Raw genomic sequence first — 22378 nt, 5'->3', positions numbered from 1 at the left:
CAACCTTCGCATAGGACAACCCTCCGTCGCATGTACTTCGACCAAGTACCCGCAACTTACAGGGATCAGACCCGCTCAGGACCCAGGACCCACCCGTCCGCTCGTGGCCGTGGTGGACCTCAGGTGCGCAGGTGGGTGCATAGGCAAGTGCGCGCAAGTGCACCCACAGCGGCCTCGCATCGCTTCTCACCAGGTTTACCAGGTCAGGGAATACTCTAGTACCGAAATCCGACAGTCCAGGTCCTGGTCCAGGTCCGGGTCCAGTCCTGTGGAGGCACGGTACAACAAGGTAAGGCAAGGTAGGGTAACCTGGGAAAAAGGTGCTGCTTGCTGCTGCTAGAGCCCTGGCAGTCCACATGGTACATTAGCACCGTCGCTGCCTTTTCCCCCTCCGTCTTATTCCACCCGTTCTCTGAAGGGTCACGTTCTTTTTTATCTCGAAGAACCCCCCCTCTCCTTCCTCTGTTCTCGTTGCCGCCCCCTTCCACATACTCTTATTTTACTTCTCGTGCTCTCCGTTAGATGGCCGCCATCTCCCATTCCAACCGCTCCTCAATCCGAGATCAACTACCGCAGTCGACATCGACCTCACGATCTTCCACCAGAGTTGCTAGTCGCCGCTCTTCACTCGCCTCGCCTTCGGCTCCCTCCTCACCCGCCGTTGACCCTTTCTCCCACGAGGGCCAAGCCGCCTCCACCTCGACGGGCTACCGCCAGATCGGCCACTTCAGCTCTCCTTCCACGAGCAAGATCCAGCGATCCGGAGGCTTGCTCGGCCTTGCAGCTGCTGCAATCGACAAGACGCAGTCTGCGCTGTCCACCCTGCAGTCACAGTCACAGTCACAACCCGACTACTCCATACGTCAGCGTTCCTCCAATTCCGCTTTGGGCAGAGTCGCCTCCAGTGCCGATTCCGCTTTCAGCCCCACCGACTTGGACAAGCACGCACACGCACGATACCGAAGGTCCAACAACCATTCTCCCGCTTCTTCTTCGACAGGCACTTTCGCCGCCGAGGGCAAACACCCGAGTCAGGTGTCGCTGGCCAACGAAGTGCCCTCCTCACCCTATTCCGACACTGATCCCAACCGCCCTCTTCCAATCCGCATCCCAGCCGTCGAGAACAAGATGCACCAAACTTCTTCGCGGTTGCTCCGCATGACGGACGACGACAAGCCATTCACAAAGGTAGGCATCGCCAGCTGTTGCCCTTGTTCAATTGATGTGTTGTACCATGGTGCGCGGGGACGCATGTCTCGAAGGACAATCGACCTCGCCTCGTGTTGAGCATTCCGCCGCACTCAACCCCGCCATCCCCATGCCCCCCTCTTCCCTGCCCTCTCCCACCCAGATCTCTCTTGTAAAAAAGCTCACACACCACATAGGATTTCAAAGATCTCTTCGCAACCCTTGTTGTCAGCCTACTGCCCCTATCTGCGCATCGCGTCCGCCTTACTCGGGTTGAGAACACTTTCCTCTCGGAAGATGCCATCAACAATCTCGGTTCCCTGAAATTCTCCCAGTCGAACCGCATGCCGGATCCGAAAGACCCCTCCCGCATCGTAACAACGACAACGACGACAACCTTTTCCATGGCCAAAGACATGGCTCGTTCTATCTGCCAAAGGTTCCTCGAGGCACGATTCATTGAGTCCGCCGACGGAAAGTATCAGCAGGTCTACAACATGAAGGGCTCTGTCTGGCAACTGACGCCAAAAGGCGTCACTGTTCTCGATCGATTCTGCTCTCGCAACGGCATTCAGCAGAAGCAAACATCCGACCTTATCGGGTCTACCCTTTCACAGCTCGTTATTCTGGAGCGTGATGGCCAAACCGACAAGCTCATTACCGACCGTGGCACAGTCGAAGTTGTCTTCCGTCGATTCGTCGGCACACACGGCCCTAACATCAAGTCTAGCGTCACATCGGCAGATTCCGATTCGCTCAGTGACTACCGGGATGGCCTCACGGGTGTCAAGATGGCTAGCGAGCGTAAGATTAATGGCAAGACGTACCGCGACACTTTCACAGGCAAGGGTGCGACAGACTGGCTCATGGACTGCTGTACAACCGTGGACAGGAGGGAGGCTGTGGACATTGCGACGCTCTTTGTGCAGTGTGAACTGATGGAAGCAATCGTGCAAGACCGAGCACACATGTCGCAGTACGCCGGCCACAACGTCTTCCAGCCCACCAAGAATGCTATTTACCAGCTCACCGCCAAGGGCAAGGACCTGATTAACAACGTGGGCTCCAGGGGGCGAGCTTCTGAAAGCGAAGGTACCAACCCAAGCCGCAATGCGATCGCGCGCGACTCAAACACGCAGAGGCTGGACAAGATTCTTAACGATGCCGCACTCCGCTTGCTGTTCCGCGAGAACCTCAGGGAAACTCATTGTGAAGAGAATCTGTCGTTCTACCTTGACGTCGACGACTTCGTCAGGAGCTGCAAGGTCGCCATCCGTTCTGCTCAGAAGAACCCGAATTCTACTTCTATGGACGGGATTAAAGAAATCATGGCACAAGCTTATGGCATCTACAACGCCTTCCTAGCCCCAGGATCCCCCTGCGAGCTGAATATTGACCATCAGCTGCGCAACAACCTGGCAACTCGCATGACGAAGGCTGTTGGTCAAGACGTCGCCATGATAGACACGCTGCAAGAGGTAACGGCTCTGTTTGAAGACGCCCAGAACGCCGTCTTCAAGCTTATGGCTAGCGTGAGTCTTCGCCGCATCTTTACAACGGAGCCATGTACTAACAGGTGACCCCAGGATTCTGTGCCAAAGTTTCTTCGCAGTCCGAAGTACGAGCACACCTTGAAGCACTACGATTTTGACTCCCTTACCAACATTCGCCCTGGCTTGGAGCGAAGCCAGAGTCGGTCGAACCGGCCATGACGAGAACAAATAAAATGAAACAAATGCTCGACCGATACCCGATATTCTGTTGAATTTCACGCTCGCGACAAAAATAGGAGTTTCCATACTCCCCGCATTTTCCCCATGAAAACCTTTTGCATGAGGGCCGGCTCGACGCAATTGGCTATAATTGCTTCTCGCCCTCTGCCCCGGCGTTACGGGGGCCACTTATCTAATATCGTGCATATCTACGACGGATCGCGGCCACGATCCACAAGCGTCGGCCTGCTTCCCCGGACTGGTCCCATCTCCACTGTCATCTGGGTCTGATTTGTATCTTGGAAACGGGGAGGGGCGTTCGAGGGATTGACCATCTTAGACACATCATGAATCGGTCGGAGATGTGGGTGGAGCATTGCTTTTCCCCGAAATCTTTGCATGCTCCTTTTTTTATTTTTCCCCCCTGAGAGCGTTCCCACTCTCCAACATTGTACGCTCTTTTCCATTCTGTCTTGGATTCCATTGGGTGGAGGACCGGCAGGAAATAGGAAGGGAGGATGCTCCCCTTCTCCTCGCATCGGGACGAATTAACGAGAGCCACCAAATGACGGCCGATGGCATGAGGGAAGCAAAAAGTCCATCACGCACCACGCCCAACCTGCCAGCCCTGTCTCTGTTCAACGACATGTGGAGGAAAACTTCAAATGTCGCCGACGAACAGGAAGGTGCGATACCGATTCGTCCGTTCGGAATAACCCACAAAGGCAGGCGATGTGATGGACGTATGGTTACTGAGGCAGATGAGGAATTTACTCCAGAACGCGTCTCGCGTTCCATGTGTACATATGCACTCGCACGCGTGCGCAGAGAGCATCATCAGATAACTTTGTGGCTCCGCCCTTCCTTTCGATAGAGCATTAGGGAGAATGGAAGAGGAGCACGGCATTCGCCAATTTACCAGCATGACCATGACATGTCTGGATTTTCAGCAGGCTTGTAGTAGGCAGGACGGCGGCGTGTCCCTTGGCTTGAGATGTTCCAGCCATACCAGAACCATTGGACACAAGGTGCGAAGCACCGACCCATGGATGCCCTGTTTCCAGAGACAATGGCGGAGGTTAGGCCACAGGACGAACCGAGCTGATTGTTTTTCGCAGTATCCTGGAATGCTGGTCTACTCGATCGGGCCCTCCCGCCATTCCTGCACCCCAACATCGGCCAAATAAGCGTTCGATGAGTTCGATGGCCGCTCGGTATTCAGCCGAAACGATGTCTCTGCGAGGGCCCGCCGCTGTGGTTGGCGCCCCTTGATGGATTCCATCCTGTGTTGTTGTGCCTGAATCTGGGCAGCCCAGCCCTGCAGATGGTTGTGGTAGGTGTTCTGGAGCCGACACTGGTGAGGGTTTGTTTGTCGTCGTTCGTCCATAAATGTTGAGGCATCCTCGATGTTGTGCTTTTCCCCTTCTGCCTCATCATCCTCATCTCGCAATCAGTCACTCTTTTGACAGTCGCTCTTTAGCATTTTTGTTCGATCTTTTGCAACCAACCCCAGTCATTCTCTTGGACCCTCAGCAACCGCCCTCTCGCCCAACACAACAAAGCAGCCTTATTCTTCAACGCCCCTTCACGCTCGATTCGTCAAGATGTACACCAATACTGTCCTCAGCACCCTCGCCGCCGCCGGCATGGCCTCGGCCTACGTTCCTGCACGCCGCCAGGAGACCAACGGCACCGTCACGACCACCACGGTCACCGAGGTCGTCTCCGAGCTCGCCACCTGGTGCCCTGAGCCTACCAACTATGTCACCTGGGAGGAGAAGGTGTACACCGTCGAGGGCCCCACCTGGTTCACAATCACGGACTGCCCCTGCACTGTGACTCGCGTATGTCTCTCCCTTGGACCTGACGATCGCCCTGCGGCCTTACTAACATGATGATGATGACAGACCACCGAGTGCGCCGGAAAGCCCACCCCTCACCCCTGGACTCCTGAGCACCCCGGCCACGGCGGCCACTACCCCCACGGAGAGTGCCATGACGGCCACTACCCTGACGGCAAGCCTTGCCACGACGGCCACTTCCCTCACGGCCACGGAGAGTGCCACGACGGTCACTACCCCGACGGCAAGCCTTGCCACGACGGTCACTTCCCTCACGGCCACGGAGAGTGCCACGACGGTCACTACCCCGACGGCCAGCCCTGCCACGGTCACGTCAAGCCCGTCCACCCTCACTACCCCGGCCACCACGAGGAGTGCCACGGCGGCAAGTACCCTGACGGCAGCCCCTGCGACGACGGTCACTACCCTCACGGAGAGTGCCACGACGGCCACTACCCTGACGGCAAGGCTTGCCACGACAACATGAAGCCGGTTCACCCCGAGTACCCTGCTGGCCCCGGCAAGTACCCCGGTCAGTGCCACGGCGGCAAGTACCCTGACGGCAACACCTGCCACGGCGAGCCCCGCTACCCCGACGGCTGCGTCGACAGCAAGTACCCCGATGGCCGTGAATGCCACCCGCTGTACCCCGTGTACCCTGCCGACTGCCACGAGGGCAAGTACGCCGACGGCCGTGAGTGCCACTCTGCCTACCCGGAGTACCCTGCCGAGTGCAAGTTCGCTCTGTACCCCGACGGCAAGCCTTGCGAGCCCATCCACCCCGAGTACCCCGCCGAGTGCCACGGCGGCAAGTACCCCGACGGCCGCGACTGCCTGCCCGTCTACCCCAACGTTCCCCCCCACGGTCCTGAGGTTCCTGAGAAGCCCGTCTGCGACGGCCCCGACTGCGGCAAGCCCCAGCCCCCTCCCCACAACAACAAGCCCGTCTGCGACGGTCCCCACTGCGAGAACGACGGCAACAAGCCCGCCTGCTACGGCCCTGCCTGCGAGGCCAGCGCCACCCTCCCCCACGTCCCCTACCCCACCGGCGACCACGTCGAGGTCAACGGCGCCGCCTCGCTCCAGCAGGGCCTGCTGTGCGCCGGCATGGCCATCGCCGCCGTTGCCACCGTCTTCGGCGCCGCCGGCTGGTAAAGCGCCTCCTTTCTTTCGGGGACGACTCTTGTTCTGTTCACTCTCCGGACAGAGCTGGTCAACGGACAAGGGAGCGGGAGGGTGTGGGAATGTTTTGTCTTCTTTCAACAAGAACGAAACGACCGAGAGAGCAAACACTTCCCCTCAGAAAAAACAACACGCGCCCACCCAATACACAACAACAACAACAACACACAATCTATACTAACTGGAGGTCCCGGCCCCACATCGTCGCTGTCCGTTAGAGGTCCTGGCGGCGGGGAGCATCGGGAGGATGAAGTGGTTATTCCATTTGTCTCAACACCTGCATCCTGGTAATGAGTCTGTGGTCCTGGGGTCCTGGATTTTTCGGTGCTTGCAATTCTACGTCTGTCTCTTCCGTCCCTGCCCCCTTTTGTCCCTTCCACCTTTTCTGAAGGTGTGCCGAGGGGGAACAGGGGAGGGGGTAAAAGAGACTGGCCTGCTGTAATTCGAGTGGTGGTTCTGTTTCCACCCTTTCTGCATTTGTTATTCTGTTTTTCCTGGCTAGATACTTGGCAGCAATTGACTTCGCACGCGGTATCCCGGAAACATGAGCCCCTAATCTGCGATCCAATGTGACCCTGCGTGTGGTGAACAATTATTGTGTGATGTTCGATCCCGCGTTACATCCGACTCACCAAGTACGACAATCGTATCCGAACTTTCGCATAGTCGGATCGCATTGATCGATCCAAGGGTTTGAGCCGGGGACCACTCGCTGACAGCCCGAACCCATCAGTCTCCCCTCCACTCACCATTTCCCACACTTGTGGTAGGCCACCGAAGCCTCCAATTTTAAGAGCGATACCGGGACGAGTCTGTACCCGACCAACGGTTACATGATCGAACCCGTCTCAAGCCGAAAGATCATTGTACCTAGGCTTCTTCTCACAGACGCTGATGGACCGGAGATATCTCGCAATAGATTTCCTACTACAGCTCAAGCAACGCTAAGGGGTATATCTGTCATCTGACCATGTCAACATCTCCCACTCCTCAGAGACGGACATCCTCGTGATCCGAGCTTCTCCAGTTCGCCTCGATGTCCCATCGCTCAACCGACAGCAGCCATCTGGTGCTCGCGACGCGAATATTCATGCCACAGCTTCACGACTCCAACTCGGCATATGCCTTATTCGAAGGCACCGGCTTCCTCGTCGTCCCTCCGGGTCGCAGCGCTGCCGGATGACTAGGCTCCCACGACGCCTGCCCGTGCGCAGCGGTTGCGGGGCCCGCCCCTTGCGCCTCGGTCGGCGTGGCGTTGGGTGTTGCCTCGTCCCAAGGCGTACGCATTGCCAAGTCCGAGTAGGCGTTGCTGGCAGGATACTCATGATCTGTCCCGGACAACTCAACAGGCTGCTGGTGGTTTTGCGCAGTCAATGACTGCCATGGTACATCGCCCTTCGCGTCACGGTCGAAGAGTTGGCCGAGGTCGTGACCGACAGAGGCGTGTGACTGGTGGCGGATGCGCAAGGGCGAAGGATAGGCGCTGGGTGAGGTCGTGTCGTTCGCCGTGCCGGGAGTTGAGTGTGCCGTCGAGCTTGCCACAGAGGGCGGGGCGGTCGTCTCGGGGGGCGTCGGAGGCTTCAAGTAGGACGGAATGTCGAGAGTAGGTGGGGACGGTGTTTTCCTGTGTCGAGGCGTCGAGTGAACAGAGGAGACGCTGTGCTGGCTCTCTGTCAACTGGTGGTTGTATGCCGGCTTGGAGTAGCCGCCCATCTGGGATTGCCATGACGTTTGATGACGGTGCTGCGGCTGCTGATGCTGCTGATGCTGGTACTGCCCCTGGACATGGCCGGCGTCTTCAACGGCGACGGCGCGGGCCTTCTCGGCGAGCTTGTCGACTAGCTGGCCATGGCTCTTCTTGAGAGTCTTCTTGACAAACCCAGTCATGAGTACATTGCAGCGCATGTCGACGTCCTCGCGAAGGTAGAGGCCCTGGGAGGGGGCGTTGAGTCCCAGCTCACGCTTCTCGGGGGCCTCGCCGGGCAGCGTGCCGGCGACAGACCAGCGGTCGCGAATGTCGAGGCCCATGGGTGCGTAGCAGTGGGTCTGCAGGCCGGTGGGCAGGTCGTTGAAGGCGCAGGTATACGAGACGGCGGAGGAGGCGGCTGGAATTCCGGGGAGATAGGATATCTCGTCTGTCAGAGAGTACCAGACGCAGGCTTGCTCGTCGGCGGAGGCGTGCGGAGGCGGGGGGATTGGGTGGCGTTCCTTGATGAGAGGGTTGAGATCAATCATCTCCAGGTGATTGTGGAGGAAGGCGAGCACCGCGTCGCGAGAAAGATCGGGGGGAAGCGGCGTGATAGTGGTGAATGTTGTGCGTTTGGCCATGGTGAAGGGCGTGCTGGCTGGCTGTTTAATATTGCGTCGTGAGGTACCTATGTAAGGTAAGGGAGGTGAGGGTCAAGGGGAGATGGCTGAGCTGAAGAGCTGAGGAGCTGAGGAGCTGAGGAGCTGAGGAGCTGAAGGTGGGTGCGACAAGACGAGAAGGAGAGAAAGCGCTGGTGGTTGAGGCGGATGTAGCAGTAGAGTTCGTGTGTCTCGTGAAGGAGTGGGGGCTGAGCAGCGCAGCTGAGGTGAGAGTTTGACTACCGCTGAGACGGTTGAGTGGCTCGGGGCGAGCAGGCAGGAGGGATGGAGGTATGACGACGTGCGGGACGTGAGAGCGTGCGTGACTGCTCCACAAAGACGAGGATTGGTAGGTAGGCCAAGGTCAGCGCTTCGGATGGCAGGCACAACTGAAACATGTGCTGGTCAATCAGCACGGCAGGAAGGACCAACCGCCTGCCCACCTGTTGTACTGTACAACGCAACTACAAGAACACAGAAGAAGAGACGACCAGCAAGAGCTCATCAACTGAGCCCAGATCGGGAATTGCCTAAACCGGCGTCATCTTGCATTCGAGATCAAGCCGCAGCCTCGACCAGGCAGGCCCCCCAAAATAGCAACAGCCTCAAGGGATACCCACTTTGCTGTCCGGACCCCCCAGCCAGCTTTCCACGAGCGGCACAAGCACAGCCCACACAGCCAGCCTCCGGACCCTGGGCGGCGCAGAGCCTCCCAGTCTTGGCGACCCTGTTGGTTGGTTGGTACTTGTATTCGAGTCGTACACGGGAATCTAATGGTACATCGTGGGTCGTGCATCAGATCGCCTTGCACCACCCTGCCAGCATCTGGCTGAGCTTCACGCCACCTGGAATCTCCTCGAGAGCAACATCGACCTTCCACATCCGCCCCTCGAGGCCCCCATGCGTCCCTCCTCCAGATGCTTTGCCGCCGCCCAGGCTTGCGGGCAACAGCAAACCTAACGAGACGAGCCGCTCCCACGATACGCCTGCGACGCCACGGCCCCAGACACGGACGCCGCCTCCGAGCGCCATCATGCCCGCGCCTGCCGATTGCACCCGATGCCGGCCCATCAGCGAGCCATACTCATCATATGCCATGGCGAAATTGACTGTGTCCGTGTGCGCCACGACATCTAACCGTGCCGCCGCGATGAGCAGACCGAGGTCGAGGTCTGACAGCGCCGACAGTAGATGCAGCTTCGAGTTGGGGGCCGCGAGCCGGACCATTGTCGCTGATGCTGATGGAATCTCAAGGGCCAACTCGTCTACTGATAATGACGATAACGGTAGGATGCACTCCGTGAGGAACGCCGCTGCTGACTTGGTTGTGTAGTAGTGGTGCTGGAGGAGCGCCTTGAATGTTTTCTCCTCGTACAGGTCCTGCTTTTGTCAGGGGCTGGGTCCCAAAATCAAAACCTACGGCGGGCACGTACCTTGATCATGTTGTTCCAGTTACGGTAGAACTCAACATGTCCCTGCACACCCTCGTCAATGCCTTCTGCCTTCATGTCCTCGTCGTCGACCGTCAGTCCCTGCCTGCAGACCTGCCAGTAGGACGTCTGATTCGCTGGCAGTGACAGATATACGTGACGGTGGCTGAATCGGCTCTTCACTCGCTTCTCCAGCATCTCCACAACGTCCATCCGCGTCGTGCAGCCGAGCACTGCGATGGGCGCCTTGCGCGCCTGCGCTATGTCAAATAGGTTGTACAGTAGCGTTTGACGCGCGTGAGACGCAAACATGTCAAACTCGTCAATGATGAAGATGACGGCCTTGGATGTGACCCCCTCCTCTGTCTGCGAGATCTCCGACGGATGGGAAAGAAGAGCTAGCAGAGACGCCATTGTGTCCGCGTAGTTTGACTGTTTCGGTCAGTGATCATAATGATTTCTCTTGGTGCAAGCTTCATGTATTTACCTTCGCATTAACGTCATCGTCAACCTCCATCTCTTTACCCAACTGACGCCATATCTCCTTCAAAGCTAGTTTATCATCTGTGTGGATGAAACCATTGAGCCGGATGACATGAAACTCGCTCTTGTGACTGAGGGATAGTTCGGCGACAATGTTCTCCACAAGCTTCACTTCGTTAGCAGGCGGAATCGAAAGCATGAAACTAAAAGATCAAACTTACCGTCGTCTTTCCGCAGCCCCTCGCACCAATCACAAGCATTGAGTTGCCCTCACCAGCCGAGACAGTCTGCTCAACGAGCTGATAGGCCTTCGTATACGCCTCGTCCTGGTTGATCAATTTAATACGCCGCCGGCCTACGCATCGGTCCAGCAGCACCCTCTGCAGCGAGCGAAGATGGTGCTCATAGTTGGGCAGCTGTGCGCCTGCCGCGGCCTTGGCCTGCTTCTTGTCGACGCACTCTTTGCAGAACCAGTCGCCCTCCGGAATGTCGTGGACGCCGTAGCATTTCTGATGGACAGCCTTGTCGCAGCCGTCGCAGAAAATAATCTCGTTGGGAGGTCTGGAGTTGCGCTTGTCGCATATCGAGCAGGCTGTATCTTCCTGCTCCTTCTCTTCTTCCTCTTCCTCCTCTGCCACCTCGGGCACTGGTTCCTCTTTCTTCTGTACCGGCTCATCTTGAACCTCATCCTCAACCTCGTCCCCGGATTCCAAGACAGGTTCGACTTGCCTAGGTGTCGACTTGACCGGCTTCGGGGTAGCCTTTGGGTATTTGGGCGGTCTTCCGCGAGGCCTCTTCTCCGACGACTTATTTGGCAAATCCTCAAAGAACACCGGCTCGCCCTTCTGACTTTGCGCAGCGCCAAACGCAACGCTCTTTCGGCGTTTGCCGGTATCCCCCGCACGCTTCGAGGGTGTCAGGATTCCCTTCAGCGGCACCGCCGCATCCCGCCTCAGGGGCTCGTGATGCCTCTGCGCGCTGGGCGTCGTGTTCAGCACCGAGTTGGATCGCGACCGGTTCGCGGCGGGGTCCCCGAGCTTGCGGGCGCTGGCCGTGTTGTCCTGCACTTTGGCCGTCGGGACTCTGCGCCGTCCGCTCGATCGAACGTGGATCGTTTCCTCTATCTTCTCTCCCGTTGCCGGCGTCGCTTCGACGGGCTTTTCAATAGTTGCGGAGACTTCCTTGAGTGCTCGCGGTTTCGAGGCGCTGGTCTTCGCGGGTGCGGTGCCGTTGCGAGCTGTGCCGTTTGACCTGGGCGTCTTGCCTGGTGTGGTCCTGGGCCGCGTGGGCGTCGGAGGAAATGCATCCTCATTGTTGCCGTCTTCGTCTGGGCTGCGCTCGCCCTTGTCTGACTCGGACACTTCGTAGGGGTCTTTGCGAGGCGTTGATGTCTTCTTTGCGCTACGGTTGGGCCCGGAGGGGAGTCGAGTTCGTGCTGGCGGCGGCGGCGCCTCGCCGTCAGAGTCGGGTACGTCGTAGATGTCAGCCTCAGCCGTCTTGCTCGGGCGATGGCCATTGGTGTCGTGGAGGGATGTGCGCTTGGAGGTCGTCGATGTGCTCAGCTTTCGTCGCTTGGAAGCTGTGGCAGGCGCAGCATCGTCGTTGGTTCCCGAACGGGCTCGCTTGACGGGCTTCGAAGGCGCATCTTCGCTCATGGTCAATGTCGGCGACGGCCCGCGATGTCGTTACAGACGGTCTGGAGCAGCAATACTGGTGGAGCGCAGATGGGCATTTGGTCACAACATGACATTTCTGACAGGGAGCTGGGACCCCTTGCCGCTATGCTGTGGGGGATTCGTAGCGCCGAATGTCCTGGAGAGACGCGTTACACGCGTCGAGGTTGAGATTACCTAAGCACATTGTCTAGTGCATCTTCACTTCGACGACCGCTTGAGCTTCAGGTGCCATTTCTGCTTTGTCTTTACGATTCAGGATTTCCATGTTGGCTTCAGTTTACACAATTTCCAGAACCCCGCGACGATGGTTGCCGCAGGACAGCCTAGCATAGCGCAGGGCAAACATCATGTGCCATCAACCGCACGCACTCAGTCGGACGCGCAGTTGCCTTGACTAGAGGACGTCGTTGACCTTCAAGATGAAATATCTCCAGTCTGGAGATCCGTTATCCAAGTAAACCCAGCTGTCTCCATCCCCAGCGATCACTGCTTAGCAACGGCGTCGAACAAAGTTGCCAGACCCATCACGAGTGCCCCTGTCGTGATGATGAAGCTTGCGACCGCCGCGCCAGTCTGTACGCTCGACTGAACATCCGCACCAAACTTGAGTACCGCAACCATGGGCCAAAACGCAGCAATAGCGATACTTATCACTGCAGGAACACCGACAACGTAGGAAACCGGATGCGCGTCCCACGCGACGACGAACCTCAGAGCCTGCCGAGGAGTATCCGAGATTGTCGGACGAAACACATGGTGTCGAAGCAACTGTTCCACGCGTCGTCTGTGTCCAGCAGGTATTTCGGCTACCATGCCGTCTTCGATCGCCCGGCAGATATTGGGGGACACGTCGAGCGTCGTTACATGGGCTCCTATGCTGACTCCATCCTTCACCTGAAAGTGCCGATCACACATCAGTCAGCTATCATGAACGATGACTTTGAAGTGTTAACCGACATCGCGCTTCGGGTGCATGCCCGCCCAGATTTTACTTCATGTCCTGCGGCTCCGACTATGCAGGCAAGATCTGACTGTGCCCAAGATAACCATTCAGAGGGTGATTGGTGTGCAGGACGTACCTGTACGACTTCGATCCTCTCGAGTGACTTGGGGAGCAAAGCCTGTAACAGCCCACCGTGTATCCTCGACATGCGATAAAAGACCGACAAATGCTTGAGGACCCATGCGTCGTCCACTTCCGGTGCGTCAAACGCCGGACAGGGCAGAAGGACGTTGTCTGAACGGTCGAAGAAGACAGAGATGTGATACTCGGAATGTTGGAGCCTCCAAGCTTCCAAGTAGTTCAGCGCAAAATTCGTGTTGGGAATCGCCAAGGTGAAGTACGCTGTCCAGTATATCCGCCAGGGTGACAGTTGCGGCACCCTATCTTCAAGCCTTGCCACCAGCCGTAGGAGGAATGCCGACTAGGTATCAGCTTGATGTGAGCGCTGCTCTAGAGTATTTGAATACAGCTGTATGTAATCAGTACTACTCACTTCAAATATGGTGTTGCGTGCCCAATGCAGAATGATCGATGTCGGTGCTATTCGTGCGACGTAAATTTGCAGGATTGAGCTTGTGCTGAACAACACGAAGTCAATGACAAGTAAATAGTAAAAATACACACCCATGAATGACAGGTTCGCATAGGTGGTACATAGTGTGATGAGCAACGTCATAGAACGCCAATATGAAAATGGAAACCAAATGTAAGGGTGCGGAATCAGGCGTGGAACTCCTTTGGCCACAAAGGCATCAGAAGAAAACCCGTGAGGCTCTACGTCTTCGCTAGTGGCTAGCGCCTGCAGGCGGGCGACCACCATGTCTCGCAGAGCAGCAAGACCTCTGCGTCCGCGAGGTGGCACATGGTCCACGGCAATACCTTGCTCTGCGGCGCTCATGGCTGATGGTGTGAGGAAATGAAGGTCGCGGTTAGGGCGGGAGGCGATGGGGATGTTTCGAAGACCAGTAGTGGCGGAAACTGGTATAAAAGAGTTACCGAATTGCACGATCCATTTAGTGCTGATATCGCAGCAGGCTGCACAGAACAACGGTTGCTAAGCTGCGTGGGCAAGGCTGGTGGCGTTTTCGAGCAGGCTTCACTTTCAGGCATGTGTGCAGGTGCAGGTGCAGGTGCAGGTGCAGGATAAGCGCTCACATGCTTCAGCTGAATTGACGATCATGAGACAAAATCGTCTCGACGAGGGTGACTTTGTCAATCATGCACATGGCAAGGTTGTGAATCGATAGGCTGCACATTGTGTGTGTTAGAAGATGTTGCTTGGCGTATCTCAGCAAACACCTCCTTCAGATCTCTGGCCCTTCGTGGCAGAGCAATGACACGCGACATGACCGTACCACAAAGACGGACTTTTGGTGCTGTAAGTCGAGCTTGACGTCTTCATGGTAGCGTATCGCAATACTACGTAATTGCCCCAAGCCAGACTGTTGGATGTGTGTACCCCAAGGCAAGGCTCTGGGCCCTGCTTGCATTGAACGACCCAGCCATAGTATCGGGGAACCACTTTGGCGCTGAGCTACGAAGTGAAGCTGAGCCGCAATTCCGCGCACTTTCTCCAACCCCGAGGACGGCAATGGTACCATGCAGGGCCCAGCATCAGTCAATAGCGTTCGTTTTTCAGAATGATGTGGTAGCACAAACCAAGCACATCACAGAGCTGGTCTGCTGTAACTAACTCGGCTTCCAATGCCCAGGAATCACGTCGCCTTATCAGCTCGGTAATCCACTACGGCATACTGCTCACACACCACCATGGGAGAAGAGGGAGGCCAGTTCGAGTCAGCCGTCAGCCCATTCCGGCCTAGAATCCAGACGAGGGAGCGAGGATTATCGGTCTTCACAGCACTTGGTGGGTGGATCACTGTCGAGTTGGTGTGATTGCGTTCGCGATTCTGCAGTTGTCTCCGTTGCGGGTAGGCCGCGAGAAGCAGGGTTCGGGTCGGTGGCCGAGCGGGCACGCCATGTCTATTTTCTTCATGCACTTTGATCGCATCCTAAATATCCATCGAGGGTCCGGGCCTGAATGAGACTACCGAGCTCGTTGCCGGATGCTGCTGAGAGCTCGCAGGGTAGAGCAAAGACCTGGAAAAGTGGGTGTGGGTGGTGTTGTAGTGAGTAGGTAGGTAGGTATGTCATCCGAGAATAATCACGATCAAAGTCGCACAAGGCTCGAGCTGAGGCTGCCGATCTTGGTCATCCTCTTGGTCTTCGGGGGCTGAAATTTGGACTGGCCCGTCATGGGTTCTATAACCCCTCCATGTGCCTCGGATGCTTGCTTGCTGGTGTTCTACGACGCTTGAATTATCCTGACCCAAAGCTTGTTCCGACAGCAGCGGCATCGCAAGAGGAAGCGCGATAACATGGCTGACAAGGACGGACTGCAATACAAGCCACTCAACGTGAAGCTTCACTTACTGAGAAGCCCTCTCAAGGAGGACGACGCCAGCTCGGACACCTTGTCAGTCGGGCTGCAAACCCTCATCCCAGCAGTTGTTAAGCCTTGGGGTTACCGGTATCAGGCGAAAGAGGAGCCTGTTTTTTCGAGAAACAATGAAGCGACAAACTTGGAAGTGTTTTACGACCTGTTTCTGGCTGTAAGTGGCCACCTCTTGAAATGGACTTCTGTTACTGACGGCACACGACGTAGGCTGTGAGCCCCGTCTTTCCAGTGTAGACGATCCTAAACGGCTACTGATGCAAACGTTGAAGTGCTTGAACTTGTTCAACAAGAATCAACAAGTCACGAGCTTACGAGGCCTAGTCGCATACGCCGGCTTCTTCTCGTACGTTGACCGCGTCACGGATAAACCCTCACGTTGCTTACATGGTTCACCCGTACAGCCTGATGTGGACGACCTGGTTCCAGACCGGTTGCTTCGACGTTCGCTTCATCACAGATAGCGTCTTTGAACGATGCGCCAGGGCAGTTCATCTGGGCGTCCTGGTTGGTTTCGCTGTTGTTTCGCCCAACTTTGACCCCAGCGAGCAGGATCCGCAGGTGTTCAAGACGTTTTGTATGTTTGAACAATGACAACCTCTCCTCCTGCGTGTCTGACAGGCCACAGCGTTCATCCTGATGGTGTCCAGGCTGTGTCTGGCACTCGAGTACGGCATGGTCCTTCTCCATGTCCGTCACTACACCAGAGCAAGAGTTCCGCTGCTTGTTCTGGTGGTCTCCAACTCAGTGGCCGCATTCATTTACTTTGGACTTGCGTTCCTTTTCGACAGAGCGCATAGTAGCATCTTTTACATGTGGTACGGTATTGCATTTTTCGAAGTGGCCTCAAATGCCGTGCTCTCGATCTTCTACTCGATCCTGAGCTTCCAGGACACACACCTCATTCGTCGCATCAGTCTTCTCACCCTGATCATTTTTGGCGAGGGTGTTGCTATTGCATGCGACTCGGTCACCTCTGTTGTCGAGAGTGGGCACAATGCCTGGAGTGCGTCTCGTCTACCACGGATGACTCCGTATTCCATTAGAGCCCAGCTGACGAGTGGTGCAGCCCCCAAGACGATTGGCGTCGTGACTGCGGCTGTCAGCACTATTTACCTCGTCTTCATGGTCTACTTTGACTGGATGTGTCGATTCCATCTCCCGCGATGGCGGCAGCTGACTTGGACGCTGCTGCATTTCCCGCTTCACTTGTGCATGACTCTTTTCATGGAGGGCGCCGCCCAATTCATCGTGGTTTGGAAGATTGCAGAGAGTGAATTGAGCCTGCTGACGGGCTTCAACCACATGGTCAAGACCTCGGCGTTTGTCGAGTTAACAGACAGCCTGTGGAATTTCACCAGCAACTTTACGAAACAGTACCCAGTCACGCACTGCTGGTCACAGATCGCCATCAATTCATCTTTCGATGTCATGCGCGACATTGACCTCGTACAGCTCCAGGAGCATCTGCAGACCGCAAGCCAGGAAGAGATTGACACGGATCCAAACCTTGTGGCATGGGACCAGGCCGCCACGGAAGTATTAAAAACGCTGGACAATCTTCTTCTCCAGGCATTCGACATTGACTTTACGAAAGAAGCGACCAGAGAACACGCGGGAATCAAGGCGCGGTACATTGGCGACACGGCAGAGCTGAACATGGAGGTGGGGAAACGCGCATCCAAGCGGTTCCGCACTCTCTTCCAGTACACCTTTGTGTGCGCCGGCGCCTTTCTCGCGCTGTCCAACGTCCTCTACTGCATCGCGTACATGGGGCGATGGACCCGTTGGGCCAAGGTGAGGGTGGCACTCAACTTTGTCATCGCGGCGGGCATCGCCCTCGTGGCGTGTGTGTCGCAAGACACGGAGTACTTCAACAACTACAACAAGAAACCGTTCGTCTTGATGACGATGCTCATGCCGTACGTTGTCGTCCTCGTGCTGAACCATCTGCCGCACTCTCTGTCCGTGTTTGGGATGCCGGGGTTCCCCTGGTGGAAGCGGCTGGGCAGAGATGTCGCGGTGACGCCGCCGATGGAGCTGGTTCAGACTACTACACATTATGACCCCCGCGAGCACTTTTTGGGGTCGCCCGACTTGATCGTCGGCCTGGGTCAGCAGTACGCCGTGCCGCAGCAGCCGCGGTCGGTGTCGGCGGCACAGGGGCCGTACGAGGCTGTGGAGCAGACTGAAGAGGATGAGCAGTTCTACCGGGGGTATCGGCAGGAGCAGTAGTAGCAGCAGCAACAGACGGAGAGCTGAGGTTTTCTGGTAGGAAGTCAAGGGTGAAGGCAGGGTAAGCGGAAAGGTGTGGACGGTAAGGTCAGTATGCTTGTCTCTACTTCAAGTATCGTTTGTTTTCTTTCCTTTCTTCCCTTTTTTTTTTTTTTTTATTATTATTATTATTATTATTAAATATATATATATATATATGTAATTTCGAATCTTGCAGGATGTTTCTTGCAGAATAGGATTCCTTAGCCAGAATGAAACCGTGTAAATGATAGCAAGAATCAAGAACCAAGAACCAAGAACCAATCCGTGGCTCAACCGTGATGTGTCCGTTTTGGCGGGGTTCCGTATGTCGAGACGGTACCCTTATGAAAACGGTCACTCCTCGTGGGGTAGTTTTGCTGCTTGCTGCTTGAAAAGGTACATATCTCCTCCCAGTCTAGGCCCTGTGTCGACACATTGAGGGGCTCGTCACGTAAGTACCACCGCTTGTCCCTCCAGAGATGCATGGCCCCCACCCAATTCAATGGCGGGCCAATTCAATGGCGGGCCAATTCAATGGCGGGGGAAAACCGTCACGGCCGAAACTTTGGAGACGGACTTTTTTTTCTGGCGGCTGCCGACTTCCCAACCTCATCCCAGAAGAGAGCTCTGCTGCGCGTGCGACACAAGCTTTCCTTTGCATGCTCATTCCCAGGCCCGCCGCCGCCCCATTCTCGCCCTCGCCCACGCCCACGACAGTGAGAATCATCATCCGTTCAATTGGCAATCTCGCCCGCTTTGCGCCCGGTTCCTTCCATCATCAGTCGCAATGGGTCGCGGCAAGAGGAGAAACGCTGTATGTTCTATCGCCGTGAACGAGCCCCCCCTCCCTTCCTCCTCCCTTCCTCCTCCCTCATGCTGACCGACGTCGCCAGAACAAGCAGGGTCGCCACAGCGGTCCCCGGTCCGAGAGCTGGAAGTCCTACGCCCAGGTCGAGAAGAAGCACGAGAAGCTGCAGGCCTACTACGATGGCCTGCTCCAGCTGCCCGAGGAGGAGAGGGAACAGTTCTGGGACGCCCTGAAGAGGGAACTGCCCAACAGCTTCCGCTTTGCCGGCTCCAAGGGGTAATTGACGCGCGCCCCGTCGCTCTGCTCTGCTCTGCTCTGCTCTGCTCTGCTCTGCTCTGCTCTGCTCTGCTCTGTACCAATTCTCAGCCCTGTCTTCCACGATGCCCCTAGCATGCTCTCCCGGCTAACCACGAGGCAGCCCCTTTGCCACATTTGACAGCATCAACCTCAACGGCACCCGCCTGCTGAACCTCCAGTCCCTCGCCGACCTGCACGCGGACGTCGCCGCCGCGGCCGTCCCCCAGTACGCCTTTGTCGTCCCCAACCTCGCAAACGCGGGCCGCACCACGTCCCTCGCCCACGCCACGTCCTGGGCCTCGTCCCTCATCGCGTCGCTCCTCGCCCCGGGCGTCCTCCCGGGCCGCAGCCTGATCCTGCTGACCTACGACGAGGCCGCCGACGCCCGGCGCCCGAACCGCGTGACGGGCCTCCTCCTCGGCACCGCCCTGCCGCGCGCCGTCCGCGGCACCACCGACGACACCTTGTACACGCACTACGCCCAGCTCGCCTCGCTGCAGTTCAACTGGGCCACGCCGCACCTCGGCCGCTACGACGCCGGCGCCAACGTCTTCCAGTTCCTCCAGGACCTCGCCTCCCGCGTCCTCGTGCCCAACCGCGACCCGCCCAACCGCGCCGCCGTCAACAACTCGGCCTCGTACCCGGGCGCCTTCGCCGCCGACGCCGCCCGCGCCCGCGACATACCGCCGCCGAACCTCCGCCTCGCCGGCGCCGGCGACCAGGGCGTGCTCGACCACGTGAGGAGCATGTGGTGGCTGAGCGCGGCAGACGACACTCCCTACGACGGCAGCGGCATGCTGCACGATGCCGTCACGGAGCCCGTCTACCGGCCGCAGGCTGTGCCGGAGCCTGGGGTGGAGGAAGGTGATGAGCAGAGGTAGCACGGGCGGCTGAAGAGCATAATACAAGAAAGCCGGTTGCGAATTGCTTCGGTGGGCTTTTCACTCTACCTCTTTCCCCTCGAGTCGTGTCTTGCATCATGTTGAAATGCGTTCCTGCTCGTCACAGCACACCCCGGAATACACCATCCATCATCCGCCATGCAACACAAACCGAAGCGGCAAAATCATCAACAGCTCCCAGCACGCTGCCCGGCAAGCTGCAAGGCCGCATCTGCCAGCGAACGCGCCCTCTACGTCACTCGTGCAGCATGCCTGTTCGGTGCCCCAGACCCGGCTGTCCCTTTTGGCGACGGCAGAAACGCGCCTGAACTCTCCCGAGTCAAGACCATCTCATCACCCCTCCAGCCTCCCCCCCCCCCGCTCAAAAACCTTGTGAACCACAGACCCCTATTTCACCAAAGCAAAGTAAACACGCAAAGGGTCCTAACGAAGTGCTGCCGAGAAATAGCCCTAGAAACCCATTTCGGTCCGCTGGTCCTTAGAGAAGTAAACAGATGATCGCAGTCTTTGGCTAGCCTTGCGCGCGATGCCGGACCATGAACTCCCAGGCCAAGGACTCAGCCGAGCTAGCGAATAGGCAGAATGAGGCGTGACACGCCAGGCCGGCCCACGAGGAGGTGGCGCAGGGGACGAGACCATTCGCCCTCGAATGGTCTGTATCCAGCGAGCCTGTTCCTCAGAGGCTAATTTACCCTTCTCTTGCTTCCCCCCCCCCCTCGCCCTCTTTTGAACCGGATCCTTCGTGGAGACGGGGACTTGTTTTTGCGAGGGAGCGACATCCTCAGTGTCTATCTGCAAGGGCTCGCCCGCGGTCTCTAGTCGCCAATCTTGAAAAACACACCATGAACAGCACTATCCGTGACCTGCTTGCCGCCCATTTTTTCATATTTCTTTTTGCAAACATCCGCTTCAGTCGGTGCATCTGCATCGCAACCTTGGAGCTCCCTTACGATGCACTGCTTTTTCCATTCCTACTCATGTCGCCTTCCGACTGACCACACCGTTGACTCGGGCTTGTGGCTACAAGCTCCTCCACACAGTCTTAGCACCTGACGCTAAGTACGCTGGTATCGTCCGTGCCAGACACGTCGTGTCTGAAGAGCGTAAGAGCCACCGCCACGGAGAATCCCATGCGACGAACTCTGGGTTGCCCAGGTGGGTAGCCCAGGAAGATTTCGTCTCGGTGATTGCGCCTTTTGCCTGGCCTCTGAGGCTTGTCTTGTTGTGCTGTCCACCGTGTTCGCTGCCACACAATCCGTGCCGGTTTTGCCTGTCGCGGTGCTTGTTTGCCAGATCAGACTGATTCTCGCCCCTTTGCGCCTCCGTGTAGCCTAAGGCTCTGACACATCCTGTTGTCAAATCTGGGAAGGCGAGAAGGTCTTGCTATGCTACCGGAATGATGATACACCGTATCCCACCCGGAAGCAAACAACTGAGTCGTGATAGCAGTCATCATCGTCCGCCACATGCACACCATCACCACCCATCAACTGCCGGGACGCCCGTCTCCCGCCTTCCTTTCCACAGCCGTGATATCCGCCGCTGAACCCACGCCGGCCAAAGCCAGGTCTCACTTCGCACAAAGGGGCAGTGAACTCCCCTAGGGATACTAATTCGGCCACGCTGGCGCCGTCGATCTCTCTGGGGCCGTACTAAATCGGTAGGTCGGTTCCCCACAATTGCCGGTTGCGCTGCCTCCCGCTACAAGGGGCCGTATTCGCTGGCCGCCACCCCCATGCCGCACCAGCCTTGCCCGCTCTTCTCCCTCCCCCTTCTTGTGGTACGCCGGATCTTCACAATGCACAATCCCGTTGATCTGGCGGCTGGCGGGCAAGTTACTTCCCAACACGAGGTGCGGGCCACCCGGTGTACCGCATCGAATTGATGAAGGACAACGTCCTCCCTCGTACAACGTCTGCAAAGCATGAATATTGTCCATGTCGAATGCTCCCGTGGCCCCGGGCCAGCATATGGTTGCGCCCGGCGGGAAAACAGTGTCGTGTGTCACAACCGCGCTCGCTGTGAACTCTACTCACGAAGGCCCAATCACTGCGTGCGCCCGCCTGTGGGCAAATTTCATAGGGGCCAAAGCGTAGAGCATGGCTTAGCAAGTTGTGGAAGAGGAGCTGATTGCCGCTGGGGTGCTTGACGAAACAACAGGTCGCCGTCACTCGCGCTGCGCCGAGGGCCCCGTTGTCGCCTTCCCAGCTGAGTGGTTTTGTGCCGTGGACGGGAGCCTGGTGTCGGGCGTAACTGGGAATCCGGAATCTCTGCTGTCGCTCGGACTGGTCGCCAGATCATTGAATGAGCCGTCTGTTCATATTCGTCTGCAAGGATCGAAGCTGCCAAGAGGATGTTCCTGACACGCACGGATCTTCAACCTGCGTGGCTTTCGTCGCCCCAGTCTCAACGGGGCATCGATCGTGTGGCGAGACTAGACCAATGAAGAGGCCAGTGCTGCATCTGCATGGTCATGCTTGGCCGCACACGGGCACTCTGATCCCGCCCACCCGGCTTCAGGGATGGCGCACGTCAGGGAGAACAAAAGAAACGCTGAGAGAGTCTTGACGGGCAGATCACTGCAACTTCATGTGTTCTCGAAGCACTAAAGCGATGCAGCAAGGGCGAGGCTTGCGAAGGACCACCCTCTTCATCGTGGCCATTCCCATGTCTCCAACCGCCGGATAGGCAGCCCTTTCCTGCTGTGCTACTTCGAAAGCGTGAGCAAGGTTTCAGGCATCACCAGCAAGCCCGCTCCTCCGGCCGGTGCGACGAGACATGCACTAAGCCGCGGCGACT

General features: G+C 57.3%; 6 protein-coding genes across 6 annotated transcripts; 4 read left to right on the top strand and 2 right to left on the bottom strand.

Moving 5' to 3' along the window:
* Window positions 1-30: 30 nt before the first annotated feature.
* D7B24_007831 (uncharacterized protein) lies at window positions 31-2900 on the top strand (the record flags this gene model as incomplete). The annotated part of the gene is made up of 5 exons (XM_028641935.1): window positions 31-123; window positions 194-289; window positions 523-1188; window positions 1386-2720; window positions 2775-2900. The coding sequence occupies 5 exons, from the start codon at window positions 31-33 to the stop codon at window positions 2898-2900; spliced, it is 2316 nt and encodes a 771-aa protein (XP_028494210.1).
* Window positions 2901-4504: 1604 nt separating this feature from the next.
* Window positions 4505-5896, top strand: D7B24_007830 (uncharacterized protein; the record flags this gene model as incomplete). Its single annotated transcript, XM_028641934.1, has 2 exons — window positions 4505-4744; window positions 4808-5896. 2 exons carry the CDS (start codon window positions 4505-4507, stop codon window positions 5894-5896), a joined length of 1329 nt encoding a protein of 442 aa, XP_028494209.1.
* A 1128-nt stretch (window positions 5897-7024) lies between these two features.
* D7B24_007829 (uncharacterized protein) lies at window positions 7025-8251 on the bottom strand (the record flags this gene model as incomplete). Its single annotated transcript, XM_028641933.1, has 1 exon — window positions 7025-8251. One exon carries the CDS (start codon window positions 8249-8251, stop codon window positions 7025-7027), a length of 1227 nt encoding a protein of 408 aa, XP_028494208.1.
* An 813-nt stretch (window positions 8252-9064) lies between these two features.
* Window positions 9065-11837, bottom strand: D7B24_007828 (uncharacterized protein; the record flags this gene model as incomplete). The annotated part of the gene is made up of 4 exons (XM_028641932.1): window positions 9065-9649; window positions 9703-10131; window positions 10187-10348; window positions 10404-11837. 4 exons carry the CDS (start codon window positions 11835-11837, stop codon window positions 9065-9067), a joined length of 2610 nt encoding a protein of 869 aa, XP_028494207.1.
* A 2794-nt stretch (window positions 11838-14631) lies between these two features.
* On the top strand, window positions 14632-17551 carry D7B24_007827 (uncharacterized protein; the record flags this gene model as incomplete). The annotated part of the gene is made up of 6 exons (XM_028641931.1): window positions 14632-14664; window positions 15210-15473; window positions 15527-15538; window positions 15589-15662; window positions 15721-15893; window positions 15945-17551. 6 exons carry the CDS (start codon window positions 14632-14634, stop codon window positions 17549-17551), a joined length of 2163 nt encoding a protein of 720 aa, XP_028494206.1.
* Window positions 17552-18359: 808 nt separating this feature from the next.
* D7B24_007826 (uncharacterized protein) lies at window positions 18360-19558 on the top strand (the record flags this gene model as incomplete). Its single annotated transcript, XM_028641930.1, has 3 exons — window positions 18360-18386; window positions 18466-18656; window positions 18799-19558. The coding sequence occupies 3 exons, from the start codon at window positions 18360-18362 to the stop codon at window positions 19556-19558; spliced, it is 978 nt and encodes a 325-aa protein (XP_028494205.1).
* Window positions 19559-22378: the final 2820 nt, after the last annotated feature.

Source organism: Verticillium nonalfalfae (assembly GCF_003724135.2).
Source record: "Verticillium nonalfalfae strain VnAa140/NRRL 66861 chromosome Unknown scaffold_65, whole genome shotgun sequence".
NCBI lineage: Eukaryota > Fungi > Ascomycota > Sordariomycetes > Glomerellales > Plectosphaerellaceae > Verticillium > Verticillium nonalfalfae.
The sequence above is the reverse complement of the archived record's forward strand: the minus strand, read 5'-3'. Positions and strand labels throughout refer to the sequence as shown.